This window comes from Cercospora kikuchii (assembly GCF_019650295.1).
Source record: "Cercospora kikuchii DNA, contig_00006, whole genome shotgun sequence".
Classification (NCBI taxonomy): Eukaryota; Fungi; Ascomycota; class Dothideomycetes; order Mycosphaerellales; family Mycosphaerellaceae; genus Cercospora; species Cercospora kikuchii.
The window spans coordinates 1,592,436-1,609,782 of NW_025408587.1; the positions used below are offsets into that span (position 1 = coordinate 1,592,436).

The following is a 17,347-nucleotide window of genomic DNA, read 5'->3' on the forward strand; positions in this document are numbered from 1 at the left end:
ACAGCTGAACGAGGTACTCGATCACGAGTTCCTGATACATTCATACATTGTCCATCTATCTGCACAGCTAGCGTAACACATTACCATTCTGTTGCCATGCAATGCCTTCGCTATGCTCGTAAGTTACGGCTTCTCGCCCAGGTTTCGCAGTTCCTTCTAATGAGTATAGTGCACCATCAAACTACCGGACCTCTGCCTGATGCGTTGCGAGATTCCGCGTCGAATCGTAGCAACCCTCGCACGCAGAGAATGCTACTCACTCAACGGCATCCCTTCCACTGCATCCACCAAAGATCTAAAGTTATCTGCTTGTAGCTCCGCATACTTGACCCGCTCCTGCGCCCAGTCCTGGTGCAGTCGACTGATCTTCCATTGTGTGCTCTGGAAATGCACAATCTCGTCTCGAATGCATTCTTTGATGAAAACGCCGCGGGCGTGCTGATTGACGATGCTCTGCTTGTCGGCTGTGATGGCATTCGCCACCTTGTCTGCCTCTCCAGGCTTGGCAGCATCCCCTTTGGCATGAATGTTCGAAAGTTTGGCCTCGTTGGCTTCGATGCGACGTTCGAGAGTCGGGATGTTATCTTTCGCGTACCGGTCGCGACGATCGAACATGTCGCGGACACTTACGAGTGCGTCGCGGAGTGTTTTGAGATCCTCGAGTACGCCTTCGTCCCACGCCCGCGCTTCGTCGACGAGCAAAGCTTGCGAGGTAGATATGTGCTTTGCTGTGCTGGCAATGCCCTCATTGAGCATTGGAACGTCACTGTTGTCGATTGCATAGGTGTCATTGCTGGCTTCTGTCACGGTTGTAAGGTTGAGGCTCAAACGTCCGTACTCTGCTGCGATGCCTTCCTTCCTCTTAATGACACGTTCGACAAGGTTGCAGAGATTGATATACAGTTCAGCACTTCTTCGCACACCTCCGCGGACGGTGTCGAATGTGTCGGCAAGGTTTTGTGGTAGGCTGTCCTCAAGGTTCGGTGGCAATGAGCGGCCCACGAACTCTTCTTGTACGCTGATCGTAGCCTGCTTACGCCAGACAGCCAGTTCCTATAATCTTGTTAGCGGTGTTGTGGATCATGCGAGGTGGACTTGCATCTACCGTGGGAACTGTTAAGAACATCACCACGAGCTGCTCCTCTCTCAGCACGGGATGTCGAACGAGCGCATTTGCAAAGCGCGCGAGTCCTCTTTTCCGTTTCTCCAGGAACGTAGCATCCGCCGCGATGTGGTTGCCGTTGATTGCGACCCGTTTGGGTGGCAGTAAAGGTAATTGTCGGAAAGGATAGCGCTTATGCAGGCAGTCCAGGAGCCAAACAAAGTCACTATAACGTCGAATCACTTTGCTATTCCGCCTGAGCGAAGCAACTTCGTAGTTCCGATGCTGAAACAGAAACATGCCTTCCTTCTCATCGAGTATATTGACAGTGACGAATTCGTCAGCGCCAGTACTGGCGCGTACTTGTTGTGGCCGTCGAGGCGCTGGCTTGTTGGGGCCGTTGCCCTCGTCCCCGAACCCAGCACTGCCAGGCGGACCACCAGCAGCACCGAACCCGCCCGTGTTTCCCGCAGCAAAGTTGTTTGAAGCTCCCCAGCTGCCAGAGCTCTCGTTTGTGGGCGCTGATCCAGCAACATCATAGCTCCCGTTGGCAGCAGTAGACTGCGCGGAAGCTGTCGTAAATGTGCTCGTAGTTCTCTGTTCAGAGCCGTAACCATTGCTTCCATTCACGTGCTTGTGACCCTTGTGCATCTCAGGACTCGCCCATGGGTCGCTGTCCAGACCAAACGACGGTTTGCGTGCTGCGCTAGTACGAGGCTGCTCAGGCGATACTGGAGCGCCTGCTTGTGCCTCTGTATGAGATGTCTCAGGCTGTGCCATTTTGGTGTTCTGGTTATTTTGCTTGCGCACCGGCAGATCAGGAACAGGCAGCTTGCTTCGTCGCTCGTCGACAGCGTCCAACCCCAGCTCCTCGCCTTCTTGTGCTAATCCGATAAGGGCGAGAAGGACGTTGAATTCTCCTCTGCCCAACCGGGACGTCTCTCCGTTGCTCGAGACGATGTTCCAAATGCTATCGCGATCGGCGTCTGGGACTGGGCAATCGTGCAGCAGTTGCTTCGCGGCCTCGCTAGAAACGTGCCCGCCGGTCTGCAGCTCGTCAAAGGCGTCGATGTAGAGATCGGGCACGTCGACGTCGGCCAGCAACGAGCGCACCACGCTGCCTCGACCGCCTGCGTTTCTCCGAGGCGTGAAGCCCCACGGCGTGTCGTCTGCGTCGTCGGCGGCGTTATCGGCGAAGATGGACGACGAGGCGGCGGCGGCAGTCTTCTTCTTGCTCGGCGTGGCAGGCTCGTCGTCGAACAGCGATGATTTGGGACGTGTCGGGCCGTCCGTATCGTCCCCAAACAGACTCATGTCGTCAAGCTGGCGTCGCTGCTGGCCGCAGCTGCTGTGCAAGCGCGGCTTCGAGTAGCGATAGGCGACGCGAACGATGCACGGCCGGCGCTCGCTACGACGGGCCAATCGATGCGCGCTGAGAATGCTCTATAGCACAATGATCAACCCTCCCAACGATGGCAGTGGAGTGAACAGCATCTCACGGGCACTCCAACAGCACTGGGAACTGGCCTGGCGTGCGTAGCTGCAGCTACCACATGGACTGGGCACGCATGTCATCATGATTGGACGTGCACCGCGCAGCCATGTCCGCTAGCTCCAAGTCAATGCTCGAGCCAACATGTGCTGGTAGAATATTGTCGTCTGATCGTGTCTTCTAATGTTGGGCCCCTGGGCTGCTATCCAGTGACCACGGCCGTCTCGTCTATGCTATATACGAGTACATGTTGCCCTCCTCGCGCTCCATATAGTCCTTCTCGATCAGCCGATCGATGTTCTTCTTGATGTCCGCCACTGCAAGTACGCCTCTGCTCATCGTTGCTTTGATGACTTCGGATACCAGCTCTTGGTGACTGATCGTCTTGCGACTCTTCAATATTCGGACAATCGCCGCCTGACACTCGAAGTTACGATCCTCCGCAACTCGCTCGTGTGTCTCCTTGTTCTCCTGCTTCGTTTCCTTGAGCTGTACTTGGTTAATCTTGACCCGATATTTAGGATGCTCGAAGCTTGAGTTGATTGAGAATGTGTCTGCTTCGTCGATTTCCTTTCCTTTGGGATGTTTGGTGAGCGGTCGAAGCTTAGCGCATGCGAGCGACTGCAGCGTTCGTTTGACTTCGGCCTCAGCTACGGAATGTCAGTGTTTTGAACGGCGACTCGTATCCCGTGGACGATTACTTACGGAGTCCTGTCTCAGACAGGATGTGTGCATAGCTGAGCTTCTCACCCTCGGCTACTCCATTGAATAGAAGAAGTACGATGGCCTGGAAGCTCGACACCACGAGCTCTTTGCTTCCTTTGCCAAACGTCGCCTTCATTTGACAATGCGCGAGAGCGTGTTTCCAATCAAGCTTTCGCCCGGTGTGTTTGCTCTTGTAGTGCAACTCAAAGTCATCGATCGCCTTCTGTATGTTCGTAGGTATGCGCACTGGAATATCCTTGTACGTGGGCCATGCCGCAGCAGACAAGATGTTCACATTGAGATCAACTGCTTTCCCCTTCTCGTATCCCAAGCGATCTTCCAGGCGCTGCTTATACGATTGCATCTCCTCGCGGGCCAACTCAACATCTTTGAACATCTGTTCCAAATTCTGAGTGAAGCCGCTTCCACATTCGGTTTTGAGTCGCGTGAGCATGCTACGCTCTGCATCTGCCGAAGCACTTCGCCCCATCAGTAAGCGACGGGCAAGATCTTTCTTGTAGAAGGCCTCAAAGACCGCTTTGCCGTGCACGAAACGGAAGAGATCAAGGACTTGGTCGAGCTGTATGTTGATCTCGGCGTCTTCATCGAGTTCCGGGTCCTCGTTGTCCTCCTCAGGCGCGGCATTGAGCTGAGGGGCCGGCGTGGTAATGCTTGACGATCGCCTCGCCGTAAGTACCTCTGGTATTGCTTTGGCACCGCCACGCAACAGCTGATCGACATACTTGGCAATCATTTCGCCGACCTTGGTGTTGTCTGTGCCCCACGTCGCGTCGCCCTTTTTGGTCTTATTCATGAACGTCTCAAAGCTTTCGCGCAAACCATGGCCCAGGCTTTCGTCTCTTTGGAACGATGTCTTCCACAAGTGATCCAGACTTCGCTTGAGGGACAAGAGGTTGATTACCATGTCATCTTCCTTACCAAACACGATGCTTGTCCCGGCCTGATCGACCCACTTCTCAAACGATGGACGCAATTTCTGGCCTAGCCGTCTTCGTGCCAAGAGTGTATACAACGCTGCCAGTTGCAAGGTCGCATTCTTGTCCAGTAACGACGCAAGCGCCTCATAGTCCACCAGGTCGGCTTCTTTGCTCTCCACCAGATGATCCTCGAGCAAGCTGAGGAGGTCTCTTCTGGTGCTGTTGTCGAGGTCGAAATCTTCACATCTCTGCATCTCAGCAGCAATGAGCTCATCCGACAGCGTCACATAGTCCGGAACGCTATGCTCTGATATTGCCGTGTTCGACCACTCGTCTACATATCGTTGACTGACCGCGAGAAACCTAGGCTCGAAGGTAGTCGTATACGTTTGTAGCGCATGTAACATGTCTATCGCTTGCCTGAAAAGTCGCTGGTCCAACTTTTGTGCTCGCGTTCGATCCGCCGTAACGATGTCACAAGCTCCATCGATGATCTTATCTTTGAGCCCCTCGCTCCTGAATACATTCTGGCGAAAGAGCTGTGAAGTATACGAGTCAAGGGTGGGCTTGCTAGATGATAGCAGGTACGATCGATCCAAGAAGAAGAAGATGGCTCGAATCGTGGTCATCTGTTGCGTCCAGCGTGTCCATTCCGATAGCACCGCCTTCAGTACGGAGACGTTATCCTCGCCCGATCTCTCCAACAACTTGTCGCGAACGTCACGTTGAATGTGCTCTGTACACCGCTTGTCCAATCTTGAGAACAGTGTCGAAGCCCCTCCCTGTCGGCACACATTCTCCACGCCTCGGTACAGGTCCTCCTTACTGAAAGCTGCATTGCCATCCTTGAATATGAGGGCCAGTGCCTCATCGAGCTGCCCCCAGATCTTCTCCAGATATGCTTTGCTATCCCAATTCGAGTTGGTCTTCAGGTTCTTGACAACGAGCTTTTTGGCACCGATATGCGGGTTCATGGCGGGTTTGGTAGACATGCGTCGTGCCTGCGATGAGACGGGCGATGAGGCATTGGTGAGATCCACGACTCCATTCCCATTGGCCTGTGGAGAGCGAGAGCTGAAGGAGTACATGTCGGCAGGAGCAAGGGAGGGTGTGGGAGTCGATGGTGGCGGGACCGCGCGGTCAAGGTCGCTCTTCTGCCGCTTGCTCGTGCACAACGTCGAGTGTGGTTTGTGGTTAGCGGAGAAAAGAGCACTGATGGTGTGCTGTCTGGGCCCTTCCTCCTCTGCTGGCCGACTGAATCGCTTTCGTTTGCGGTCGTTGATGGGCGGACTTGATCGTGGGTCGCTGTCAGCAGGCGTCTCGCTCGCGGCGTTGGTGGATGATTTCATCTGAGGTATGGCAGGCTGTCAGTCGGGCTGCATGCTACTCGCCCACAACACAGCACCCAATCTTGCCAGTGCAACACCGTGCGTTGACGAAGAGCTGCGGCGTCACGGGCTGGTCGATGGAGCTGTCAGTAGCGAGCGGGTGAAGTCATCACGAACGCCGATCCGATCCTCCACCAAGTTGCTGCTCCACCCATCTCTCATCTCATTCCGTTGCCTAAATCTCTACTACGGAGTATACAAACATTATCCTCCCCCAGTGCGGACACACAGTGCATCTTGCCCATCGTCTTTGCAGCAAAGCACACGTGAAGAGTGTAGGCGACTGCCTCGAAACCTCCAGCCGCGCTCTTCGGGGACGGAATTTACCCTATCAAGCTGAGCCCTTGACCCAGCAATAGCTCAGAGATACGCCCTTATTCAGGAAGCAGCTATGGCTTTGCATTTCTCCCGCCGACTCACGACCATTTTCCGACAGACTATTGCTGCACAGCCTTTACTCTCCAGCTTCGCGACTCTCGGAGGTCTTTCCGCCATCTTCGCCTTCTATCAACTTTCATCCTTCGTAGCGACCCATTTTCTGCATCGAAGTCGACTACGCAACTACTTGTCAGATGATGGTGCTGCATGGGCGCTGATTACAGGTTCTTCTGGTGGCTTAGGCAGAGCTTTCGCGGAGGAATTGCTGTCTCATGGTTTCAACGTCATCCTTCATGGAAGGAACGCCGCGAAGTTGGAGCGCATCAAAACCGAGCTCCTGTTACAGTGGCCTCAACGCAACATCGACTTCATCGTGCTCGACGCCATGCTTGACGTCGATGATCCTCGGAAGATGGAGTGCGCCATACAGCGTCTGCGCGATCATAAAATCAAGATCTTGATTAACAACGTCGCTGGCGAGCTTGACCCACTTCTTCTCGCTCACACTGAAAGCTCATCAGACCGGAATCGAAAAATCATCAACGGCAACTTCATGTTCGCTACAGAGCTGACTAGACTCCTGCTTCCCCAGCTGATTGACAACAAGCCCTCCCTGATCATGAATATCGGCTCGGGATCTGCGAAGCTCCCATGTCCCTACTTTGCCATGGGAGCGGCATCGAAGACCTTTCTACAGAGCTTCTCTCATGCCCTGTCAGTCGAGCTCAAAGCCGAAGGACACCCTCAGGTCGAAGTCCTTTACAATCTGGTGGGCATGTGTTCCACCACCAGCGAGCCACGGCCTGTCACTTTCTGGGTTCCCAGCTCTAGACGATTCGCAAATACTAGCCTAAGCCTAGTGGGCCGCGATCGCGGCAGCGTTTGGGGATACTGGCCACACGCGCTTCAATTTGAGCCTTTGCTAATGCTGCCCAGAACCATCGTCGAAAGGTTGTGCATAGCGCTTGTGAAAGGCATGAAGCTGGAGTACGACAACAGAGCTAAGGCGTGACCCGTTCGCCAGCATTCACTTCACCGCAGACCTCATCGTAATTTTCGTCCGCCGTGTTGGAACTCCTAGTAATCCCAACCAATCGGTTCTGCGACTAGGCAGGTCTCGTTGCCGCGCAAGAGCACGCTAGCGTGGTACCGTCTGACAGCTATTTGTGGGATCACTCTATACATCACAGTCTTTGGACAATATACCTGATGAGATGATGCCAAATCGCCATTCGGTGTGCGGGTAGGCTCAGCGGCTCGCAGTGTTGCTTGATCTGTCGCAAAGCTAGCACTGATTGCTGGATGCGCGTACTGAGATACTCCTTCGGCGGATGCCTTGGCCGTAAATCAGCAGTAGCCCGGAGGTCTGCCGAAAGGCTGAGCAGAACCTGTGCACGCTTTGCTTGAGCTTCGCATTTGCGAGAAGGCTCTTCAAATGGTGCTTCCTGAGAGCCTGAGCCCTTGCGTCGTCCCGGCTGATTGCAGTACCATCGCTTGAACGGTTCTGGCTTGATGATCATTCAGCTTCATTCCGTTTGCGCACGCAGAGGTCGCGCGCCGCTCATGGCACCACGAAATGGCACAGCCCTGCAGAGCATGAAGTTGCACAGACCCCTTTGGTGTTCGTCACTGGCAGGGAAGACCTTGCATGTCGGACAGGTACACACTCCGATAGTGAGCAGAACCCATGATCACCAGTGCATCACGATCACTTGTTCCGATGCAAGCCCGGACACGGCATTGTGGTGACATAAGAAGACACATCAGCTTCGCAAGCTGACCTCTGCGCAAAAATCTACCGATCATGCCAAGCGCGGAACTACTACTGGTATAGCCAATGTCAACACCTGAAATGGAGATACCACCGCGCTCGGAAACACCACGGCCTCGAAATCGCAAACCCGATTCGAGGCACACGCTATCATGCACTCCCAAACGTACGGGACGACAGCGGAGCCTGACTGAAGTCCTCTTTTCTATGGAGCTCATGCAAAATAACACAGCTGTCCTAATGACAGACCTCGAACCAACATGGGTTTCTCAAAACGAAGCCGATGGCGATCGTGATGTGGGAAAGACATATGCCACGATCAAGACGACAATGGACAGATTGCAGCACATCGAGGGCCTTTATGTGGAAGGCCACGGAATCAACCCGGACAGTCGCGACAACATCAACGAGCTCAAGCGCAAAATCCGCGATGGCACTGGTCCAGAGGGCGGCAATAAAGCTTGGGATGGTGTTGTATTGGGCCACAGAATACGATGCGATCTTCCAATGACACTGCTGTTCGAAGAACTCGTCAACTTCGTTCACGAAACACTACCTGGCGTCAAGCTGTTGTTCTCGAGCAATGACGAGGATCACGCGGAAGTGATTCGCAGACATCTACACATCGGATATGAAAAAATACCGCTCACCAAGAACGCGCTGGAGGCGATGAACCGTGGCAGGTAGCTTGAGCCTTTCGCAACTGTATCAATATTTGTAGTAATAGCTAATCGATTATATTGCATTCTCAAGGCGACGAACTCCGGCTTAGCTTTTCGTCGGGCTAAAAATCGAGCTGGGATATTGGGTTCCTTGTCCAGCACATGATCATGCAAGCTAGGGATAGCTATGCAGGTCCAGGCCAGCAGAGTTCTGACACTGCGGACTTCTTCCTGTACCCTCTGAGCCTTCAACAATCTTTGTCGCCTGTCGAGTTATGGTTATGGTAGGAAAACAGCCTGCCGGGTCACAGTGCGGCCACAGGCTACAAAGAAGCAATGCTACAATGTGTCATCTGCATACACGGATTCGAGGAATATAAGCTCGAGCAGCTTTCGGGGCTTTCCTGCCAACGAGCTGCCCTAAACCGACTGCCAAAAGGGTCGCAAATTGCCAGAAAGCGAAGACATACCCTCTCATCCAATCTCCGAATGCAGGTGACAGATTGTACAGAGTTCAAGAAGGTCTGAGGGTCGGGTTAATACCTGCACAATATCCCTGCGGGCTCGATTGTCTCTCCGCTTGGCTCAAGCCAGAGAACTGGACATGAGCTCTTCTCTTCGAATCTGATCGGTACGAACATACAACAGACCAACAGTATGATACAGCATAAAGCAGCGACAAGTGGCTAGACCTGGCCGTGACAACGGAAGTAGTGATGGGAAAGGTCTGTTGCATTCTACATCCTACATTACCTCCACCTTCAATATGCTGAGGTGAAGCTAGCGTGTCCCTCAACCATGCGTTTTGATGGGCGTATTCTCTTGCCTGCTTGTGCTCTTTGGAAACTCGATTCTAATTAACGTTGCCGCAGGACTGAGTAGGAACATAGTCGCCTTGGAACACCAAGAAAGCACCCTATCACCGAATGTCAGCAGCAGCTCCATGAGCGGGAATCTGGATTATGGCGACGGCTCGCACTCACTGTGTTGAATTCGCTGAAGATGTGATTGATCAGATACGGCTCCTTTCTCTTGTTTCGACCTTCGTTGCACACAGTGCCTGAACAACAGTTAGCACAACACACAAGGAGGTTTCCCTATGAGATTCTGATACTGACCCAAGACAGCAATACCCTGAACTTGCTGCGGCTCGATATCGAATTTCCAACGTGTGATCACGTTGGTGCAATCGTGCCAGACATTCTGGATGATGAAAGGCAGATCCGGTTGAGTGGCTTGGGCGTCCATCAAAGCACGTCGAGAGCCGAATGTGAGAGATCCAAGTCCGTTCGGGCAGGCGGTTCCGTTGCTGATGAGCCACGCAACGCTGTCAGTCTGGTCTTTGACGTCGAAGGTGTAAGTGGAATTGACGAATTCTTCGCTGAAGTTGGAAAAGGTGGTTGCGAAGTTTTGGGCTACGCGGTTGGCGGCAGCATCAGTGAGGCATCTCCCTGCAACAGCACTGTTCACTGCCAACGCAGATAGCGCAGCGAGCTTGACGGGTGAGTAGCGCATTGTGAGTGACGATGGGAGTCGATTCGAGAATCTGGACAAAGCGGGTTGAGAAGATGGGGGATTCGATACCACTATATGCCGTGAGCGGTCAGCAGGATTGAGCCCTGCGTAGAGCGTGCAATCCTGTTATTAGTCTTTCCCTGCTCGCCTGGCGTTGTTGTTTAAGCCATTGGCACGTTTGTGTTCCCGCAGGTCAACACATATGCAATGCAGCATAAATGTCCGAGGCTGCGGGGGGCGTCTCACCTTGCATATGCGAGTCGTCACTCAGACGTGAGAGGCAGTCTGCAGCTTTTCCTGTTCGAGAGCCATGTGTTGTCTATTGACCTGAAAGCGTCAGTCGCATCACTCCTTTGAGGCTGCTGCTGCTGTGAATGTGCATCGGACTTTCCATCTCGAACAACAGACTCAGAGTTAGGGTCTCAGAGCCCGGTCAGCAACCTTATTACGATGAACGCCAGCACACCTGTGTGTGAGATCTGCACGTTGCGCGCATAGCACAGCATTGCCCTTGTCGAAGCAGTGCACATTGAAAGTGACGTTGCAAGACATCTTAGCGAGGCTTGTGCTGTCATGATCCTGGCTGACATGCAGGTGCAGTGCCCCACGCCATGGGAGCGCAGAATTGTAGACTGGTTGAGATCATGTGGGAATCGCCGTGTGTCTCCCCTCGCTTCAGGCTGTGTGTGAAGCGTGGCACACACGTGAGTCCGCGCCTATCATTCCACGAGCGACATATTGCGTCTGCGCCTGAGTGAGGGAGCACAGCGTATGCCTCAATGGGGTTGCACGCATCACGGTGGCCGTTGGCGCAACTCTCCTCCTCATCGATAGGACACGAAGGTCCGGTGAGCAGATGGGTATGGTTGTGGTCTTTGACACGTTCTCTCTGCACAGCCGCTCCAGGCTTCCGCTGTGCGTACTGCGGGCTCCTTTCGAAAGCACCGCTCGCACAGCCCGAGCGATAAGCACCGTGTCGAGCATGATGCATTGGGTCGGTGCAGCAAACGTATTGATTGTCTGTAAGGTCGCGGGCAATGCTGAGGTCGTAGGAATGGACCCGTCCAGCCAAGTGCCCCCTGCCTCGTAGAGTCGCCAAGCAACCGCATCGGGCGAGCCGAATTCTTGCCCATGTGCATCTCGTCTGCCGTCGTCTGCTCGTGACACCGATTCGAGCTGAGGGGACTTGATGCGACTCGCGAGCACACGATCAATATGTAATGGCTTCTTGCATTGTGCCAGCGGCGCGCTTGGCAAGAAGTGATACTTATATCCTGCGGAGTGTTTGTGGCTAACTTAGCGACCAAAATAGACTCTCGCCTGTTGCTGCCAATTCGTCTCCTGTTCCTGCGGGTGGCGCTGTTTCCTTCCTCTGAGAGGTGCAGAATGCGACCCTGATCCGGAAGCCCGCTATCCTTCCAGCAGGAGGGGGCGTGCTTCCATTCTACAAATTGTAACTGCACGCATGTTGTCCTGATCGAGGCGCTCACTGACAGGATGCGTGCAGGTCTTGCGAGTGCGCTGCTCCTGGCCACGGCCGCTACAGCTCAGCTACAACAATGGGACGACAACTTCGAAACAGATCCAGAACCACCGCCTCCACCACGCTGCCCTGGATATGGCTCATATTCCAGGCATTGGCACGCTCCGGGCAGCGGCGGTGCTCACAATCTCTCCTACATGAGACCTGAGCCCTACTGTCGAACATTCAATAGCTCTGTCGTAGAACAGGCCATTGTAGACACCAAGGCCGCCATTGCAGATGTCGACCTCAGTCGACTCTTCGAGAATGCTTTCCCAAACACACTAGACACTACTGTCAGCTGGCGCGGCGTCTCCGGCAACAACACAGAAGAGGAACTTGCGTTCATCATTACCGGCGACATTCCAGCAGAGTGGCTCAGAGACTCAGGTAAGTGCTCACCAATGGCGCGCAGGCAGAGCGCTTCACTGACATACGCCACAGCGAATCAGTTGCAATCATATGTGTCTCTCCTCACTCCATCTACAAGCAACGACTCATTGGCATCATTATTCAGAGGGGCGATCAACCTGCAAGCGCGCTATCTGCTTTACGCCCCACATTGCAACGCATACAAAGCTCCGGTCGAGCGTCTGAAAGAACAGGCCCTAGCCGCCACTGCTGACGGACAACCGTTACCACTAGAGTTCACGCAAGACATATGGGAATGCAAATACGAGCTCGACTCACTTGCGTCGTTTCTGCAATTATCCCACACCTACTTCGAGAAGACTGGAGACTTGGAGTTCTTTCGCAAATTCAGTTGGCTGCCTGCTGTCGAGAAGGTCCTGGATACAGCTCAGAGTATGGCTGATCATACCACTTACAACAAGAACGGTACCACTGCGGAACAACCTTACAAGTGGCCAGGGCTGAGAAATGGTGGCCATGGCAATCCGGTCGCCGCGGGCACAGGACTCATTCGCTCATACTTTAGGCCCTCGGACGACGCCTGCCTCATGCAACTTTTTATTCCTGCCAACATGATGTTTTCGCGATTCGTGGGTCTCGCGGCCGATATTGCGGACAAGCTAGGCAATGTGGAAATCGCTGGGAGGATGAAAACAATGGCTGCTTCTGTGCGGCGCGCCATCACGGAGCATGGCATTGTGCGGACCAAGGAGCACGGAGATGTATATGCTTTTGAGGTCGACGGATACGGGGGTGCCAATGTCATGGACGATTCAAATTCGCCATCTTTGCTTTCCTCGGGCCTATTCTACCATGATGTCAAGGACCCCATCTACCAGAACACGCGGGCGCGAGCTTTGAGCACGTACAATCCATACTGGGCACACGGAAAGCACATCAGCGCTGTTGGAGGCCCGCATAATGGTTACGGAGTATGGAAATCAAGGACTTTTACTTGCATACTTGACTAACCATTCGCTAGAACGCTTGGCCCATGGCTTCCATCATCAGAATACTGACCAGTGATGATGATGAGGAGATCACGCAGCAGCTTCGGCAGCTCGTCACTAGCACAAGCCACAAAGGCCTTATACACGAGGTGAGTAGGGACATCACAAATTGCCAAGAATGGCGCTGACTGTTGTTCGCTGGTACAGAGTGTCAATTCTCACAACTCAACGTCGTGGACTCGTTCTTGGTTCGCGTGGGCAAATGGCCTCTTTGGCGAATGCATATTGGACCTAAAGAAACGAAAGCCCCATCTGCTACAGCTCGACTTTCAGAATGTGAAAATCGATTCCCACGACGATATTGGCGACATGAACTACAAGCCTCTGAGTACTGGCAAGCCAGACATATCTGCAGGCAAATCACATGCCGAGAGTCCACCGGAGCACGGCGATGACGAAGACATGCCCCATGGCCATGGCGAGATGATGTCGGGCCACGGTCACGGAGCTGCAGAGCCACACATGCCGATCCACATCGAGGAGAGTGCGATGACCTGGTTCTGGCTGTTTGCAGGGACGCTGGGTGTTTGTTCGACCCTTCTCCTCGTTCGCACAATGCGAACGCGCAGAGGTATGCTTCGGTCCCTCTATGCTGTGGTCACTTTCAAGAAGTACTGATCTGCCCTCAGGTCAATTTACTGCCGTAAAATCAGGTTAGAGGCGCCGTGTCGCATCGCACTTGCGGGTCGGCCCAATGCCCGTTTCGTGTTTTGTATCAATTATGGAATTCATACCAGTGACTAAGCTCATCTCCATGCATCCTGTGTCTCGACCTCTGGACTTCTTGCTCAGTCACTGCACGAGGTCGTTGGCTCCATGCATTTTCTGCCGATCCTGTGGTCAGCCAATAGACACTTGAGCTTCGCACCCGTCGCAGTGAGCTTGCAGGCCACATTTTGAGCACGTTTAGTCGCGATTGTATTGCTAGCTGCCTTTGTGCGAGCACCTCTGATCATTGCAAGATGTCGTCCAGAGCTATCGGATGTTTCGGAAAGCCGGCAAGGTTTGGTTTGTTCCTTCCCCGAAGACACCCCAGGAGACAAGGATAAGGTTAGCTCTGGGCGAGGCAGCAACGACCTCAACAAAAACATCACCGCTATTTGCTTCGCTCCAGTGTATCCGAACAAAGCATACAGATAGGAAGATGGGCTCCGCTCGGTACACGACATCAATTGTGAGTTGCTTCCACGACCTGAAACGATGTCCTCTTGTTGACGTGAGCTTGTGAAAGCTGGTGCTGCTGTTGTCAGCTTTTATTTACAGCAGGTATGTCAACATTTCAGCGCAAGCTGCCGAAAGACGATCTCTGCCACCAAAGAACTGACATCTGTTGCAGGTGGCCACTGTTACAGCTGTTCTACACAAATCATCCTTCAAGGCTTGTCAGCGTGAACACAGCTGGTGACTATGAGGTCAAATTCCGTGATATCATTCGCAATTGCGAAGATATCTACCTGAATGAAAAGCAAGGATGGGCACTTATCAGTTGTGACCCAGGTCGAGATCAGTGGAATACTGTCATGGTAAGGCATCGCGACCAAACCTGCTCCAAAGACTCTAACATCGTGCCAGGGCGTGCTCGTGAATCCCGACACACCTCCTGAGACTGGTATCTATCTGTACAAGTACAGCGAAGGCAGCGATGCAGTTCCAGTGAAAGTGCAACTCGAAGCACCTGAAGCACATGACAAAACCTTTCACCCGCTCGGCATTGAGTATCATGAGGCCAGTCAAACGCTATATATCATCAACCATTCTCCGGATGGACCTAGCGTGGAATGGTATACTCTGGATACTGAGCAAGTTGTGGCAAAATACGAAGGCTTCGCCCAAAATTCGACTTACCTCCCTTCACCAAACTCAATGGTTGCGATTAGCAAGGACGAGCTTTTCTTGACCAACGATCACTTGTTTCCGGCCAAATACAATTTACTGTTGGCCAAACTTGAGACGTACGCTGGCTTTCCAGGAGGTTCCGTGGCGTACGTCAAACGTAACAACGATGGAAGCACTTCTGTGAAGACTTTGGCTCGAATTCCTTTCGCAAACGGAGTTGCTCTGCTCAACTCGAGCGCGCTGGCCGTGGGAAGCTCCAGCACCGCAAACGTGCGAATCTTCAATATCACTTGGGCCGCCGATGGGACACCAGAGTTATCGCAAACGTCATCGATTCCAGTTCCATTTGCGCCAGACAATCTCAGCTCGGACAGCAAAGGCAAGCTTTTGATTACAGGGCATCCTCATGCTCCCAGTCTAGAACAAGTGGCGAAGAAGAATCGCTTTTGTCAAGGAGCCGAAAGTGCAGCTGGCGAGGATTGCAGCAGCTTGCAGAAACTGAGCTGGGTTGCTGAGTGGAGCGAAGAAACAGGTCTCACAACCTTGTTCTCAGGCAGTGGATTTGGAACATCGACTACCGCTGTCCGAGATTGGCAAGCAGGTGTCGGATTCGTCGTAGGCCTCTACGAGCGTGGTCTGCTCACATGGAAATTATGATAGAGATAGCGGGTCGGTTAGACCTTGGCAGCGTGGAAGGAATTTGTGCGAAGGATGTCTCTTCTGATCTTGAAATCCAAATTTATCTTCCACACCCTGCACACACAGCTGCATTTCGCTAAATCTTTATCAGCTATCGGAAGCGCTTATACCGCTGACCTGTCTAAAGGAGAAAACCCGGCACGTTGGTTAAATGCTGACAAGCCAGGATTCGGCGCGAATTGTGGTTCACAAACCCTGAAGGTGTTCACCACCTCGCGACATGGGCATGTTACAGAAATCCAACAACTGTATAGTCCATGTATTTTTCGAACTTGTCGACTGTCTGCACGGCAAGACGGCCCAAAACGTATCTGCAGCATGTCACCAGCGCAGCCAGCTTCGGCGAGAGCGAGAGAGAAGGATCGCGTGTGGCTTGCGCTATCCAGTCGAGACAGGCCTATTTCGGAAGAAGGATCTGCGAAGACGGCCCATGAGTGGTCTGAACAGTCGCAAACCTTAAAAAGGGACAATATTTGCTGGCTATCCGCGATCGCTCGAATAGTGTGTAGGATGGTGATTTGCTGATGATTCATCTCACACGCTCATGCCACCGGTGTGCAAAATATATGTCAGCCCATGTCCCGCGTCTCTGTCATTGTCTTTTCGTACATTGTTGTATTGTCAGCGCGTCGCATTGCTGGTATATCTTCTGGAGTGATTAGTGGAATTGCGGTGAGCGCAATACGAACGCGACACTTTAGCATCGCGGCTTTCGGGACCGGAATCATACGCAACGCTGGTTTGACACTACTCCCACGCGAACAATGGCGACCATCGATGTCAGGGACGACGTGCTCTGCTACCTCGAGAAGGAGACTTGTCTGATCGGCGAAAGCTCAATAGACACCGAATCGGAATCAGACGACCACGAAGAAAGCCACTCTCTCCGGACCCAAGTCACGTCTCAAACGAACAGTTTCATACTCAGCCACTGGCCCTTCGAAAGTGATGCAGCGCGGAGCTCATATCTCAGCAGAGACTTGCCAGGACTAGCGTGCCTCTGTTTTCCATTCGCGCTCGACGAAAGGATACACCTCATCGCAAGGCTTTTCTCAATTGTATACTTGCTGGGCGAGATAATATCCGAGCTAGACGGCGATGACGCAGAAGATTGTCTTCAGAGTTTGATGCAAGCTGTGAAGGGATATTGGGCGGACAGGACACAAGCAGAGGTGTGGATGCTTTGCGACCTCTTCGACGAGATCCGAAGTCATGAGTACATTATGGTGGAGGATATCATCGAGGCCACTTGGAGATATCTTGAGCTTCGCACGGTGCGGAGAGGGCGGCGGACGAAGCGTGAAGATAGGCGGCCGGGATTCCAGAGTACTTTCGTTGAAGCCGGTGTGCTTTTGCCATTGCATCGTTTCGCGACTGGGCTTATGATCGATGAGGAGGAGTTCAATTTTGGTAATCAAGAGCTGCTGGGTAGTGCAGTTGGATCATAATATCAATCAAGCCTGCACAGCCAGGAGTCGCAGCTCGGAATAGTGTTCGTGGCTCAGCGCAGTTGTCTTTGAGTACATGTGCCAGTGGTGTTGGACGTAATTTGCCCATGCGGTCCACATGCTGAGGACGAAGTGAGTACGATGCCCCCGAACGAGTGTCATGTGAAGACTCGTAGTCGGCTTGGCTTGTCGGACAGGTGGGCTTCGTTTGCTGGTACGTTCGCGTGTGAACTGAGCAGCTGAATAGCACAGTCCCTGCGTTCCATGTCACGGAAGCTGGGATTGTCGTGTGGTTGATGACATTTGTTGAGTCGTCGGCCGTTGTGGTGGCCGAGAAGGAGGAAGTCTTGAAGCTGAGGCAAGCGCAAGGCTGACGGCTGATGCTTCCATTCTTGGCAAGCGCTTTGTCTTCGCAAAGTGCTTTCTGCTAGCTTCCTTACTCTGACCGAATCATGTCACTTCCATTCATC

At 53.1% G+C, this 17,347-nt stretch overlaps 8 protein-coding genes across 8 annotated transcripts; 5 read left to right on the forward strand and 3 right to left on the reverse strand.

The window, feature by feature from the left end:
- Positions 1-252: 252 nt before the first annotated feature.
- Positions 253-2,416, reverse strand: CKM354_000954100 (uncharacterized protein; the record flags this gene model as incomplete). Its single annotated transcript, XM_044804967.1, has 2 exons — positions 253-1,053; positions 1,106-2,416. The coding sequence occupies 2 exons, from the start codon at positions 2,414-2,416 to the stop codon at positions 253-255; spliced, it is 2,112 nt and encodes a 703-aa protein (XP_044660902.1).
- Positions 2,417-2,822: 406 nt separating this feature from the next.
- On the reverse strand, positions 2,823-5,586 carry CKM354_000954200 (uncharacterized protein; the record flags this gene model as incomplete). Its single annotated transcript, XM_044804968.1, has 2 exons — positions 2,823-3,244; positions 3,300-5,586. 2 exons carry the CDS (start codon positions 5,584-5,586, stop codon positions 2,823-2,825), a joined length of 2,709 nt encoding a protein of 902 aa, XP_044660903.1.
- Positions 5,587-6,016: 430 nt separating this feature from the next.
- CKM354_000954300 (uncharacterized protein) lies at positions 6,017-7,015 on the forward strand (the record flags this gene model as incomplete). Its single annotated transcript, XM_044804969.1, has 1 exon — positions 6,017-7,015. One exon carries the CDS (start codon positions 6,017-6,019, stop codon positions 7,013-7,015), a length of 999 nt encoding a protein of 332 aa, XP_044660904.1.
- An 840-nt stretch (positions 7,016-7,855) lies between these two features.
- Positions 7,856-8,461, forward strand: CKM354_000954400 (uncharacterized protein; the record flags this gene model as incomplete). Its single annotated transcript, XM_044804970.1, has 1 exon — positions 7,856-8,461. One exon carries the CDS (start codon positions 7,856-7,858, stop codon positions 8,459-8,461), a length of 606 nt encoding a protein of 201 aa, XP_044660905.1.
- An 828-nt stretch (positions 8,462-9,289) lies between these two features.
- On the reverse strand, positions 9,290-9,951 carry CKM354_000954500 (uncharacterized protein; the record flags this gene model as incomplete). The annotated part of the gene is made up of 3 exons (XM_044804971.1): positions 9,290-9,352; positions 9,420-9,496; positions 9,555-9,951. 3 exons carry the CDS (start codon positions 9,949-9,951, stop codon positions 9,290-9,292), a joined length of 537 nt encoding a protein of 178 aa, XP_044660906.1.
- A 1,497-nt stretch (positions 9,952-11,448) lies between these two features.
- On the forward strand, positions 11,449-13,552 carry CKM354_000954600 (uncharacterized protein; the record flags this gene model as incomplete). The annotated part of the gene is made up of 5 exons (XM_044804972.1): positions 11,449-11,863; positions 11,918-12,816; positions 12,867-12,983; positions 13,042-13,465; positions 13,524-13,552. 5 exons carry the CDS (start codon positions 11,449-11,451, stop codon positions 13,550-13,552), a joined length of 1,884 nt encoding a protein of 627 aa, XP_044660907.1.
- Positions 13,553-14,038: 486 nt separating this feature from the next.
- CKM354_000954700 (uncharacterized protein) lies at positions 14,039-15,387 on the forward strand (the record flags this gene model as incomplete). Its single annotated transcript, XM_044804973.1, has 4 exons — positions 14,039-14,068; positions 14,126-14,160; positions 14,231-14,417; positions 14,467-15,387. The coding sequence occupies 4 exons, from the start codon at positions 14,039-14,041 to the stop codon at positions 15,385-15,387; spliced, it is 1,173 nt and encodes a 390-aa protein (XP_044660908.1).
- An 806-nt stretch (positions 15,388-16,193) lies between these two features.
- CKM354_000954800 (uncharacterized protein) lies at positions 16,194-16,877 on the forward strand (the record flags this gene model as incomplete). The annotated part of the gene is made up of 1 exon (XM_044804974.1): positions 16,194-16,877. The coding sequence occupies one exon, from the start codon at positions 16,194-16,196 to the stop codon at positions 16,875-16,877; it is 684 nt and encodes a 227-aa protein (XP_044660909.1).
- Between the last annotated feature and the right edge of the window lie 470 nt (positions 16,878-17,347).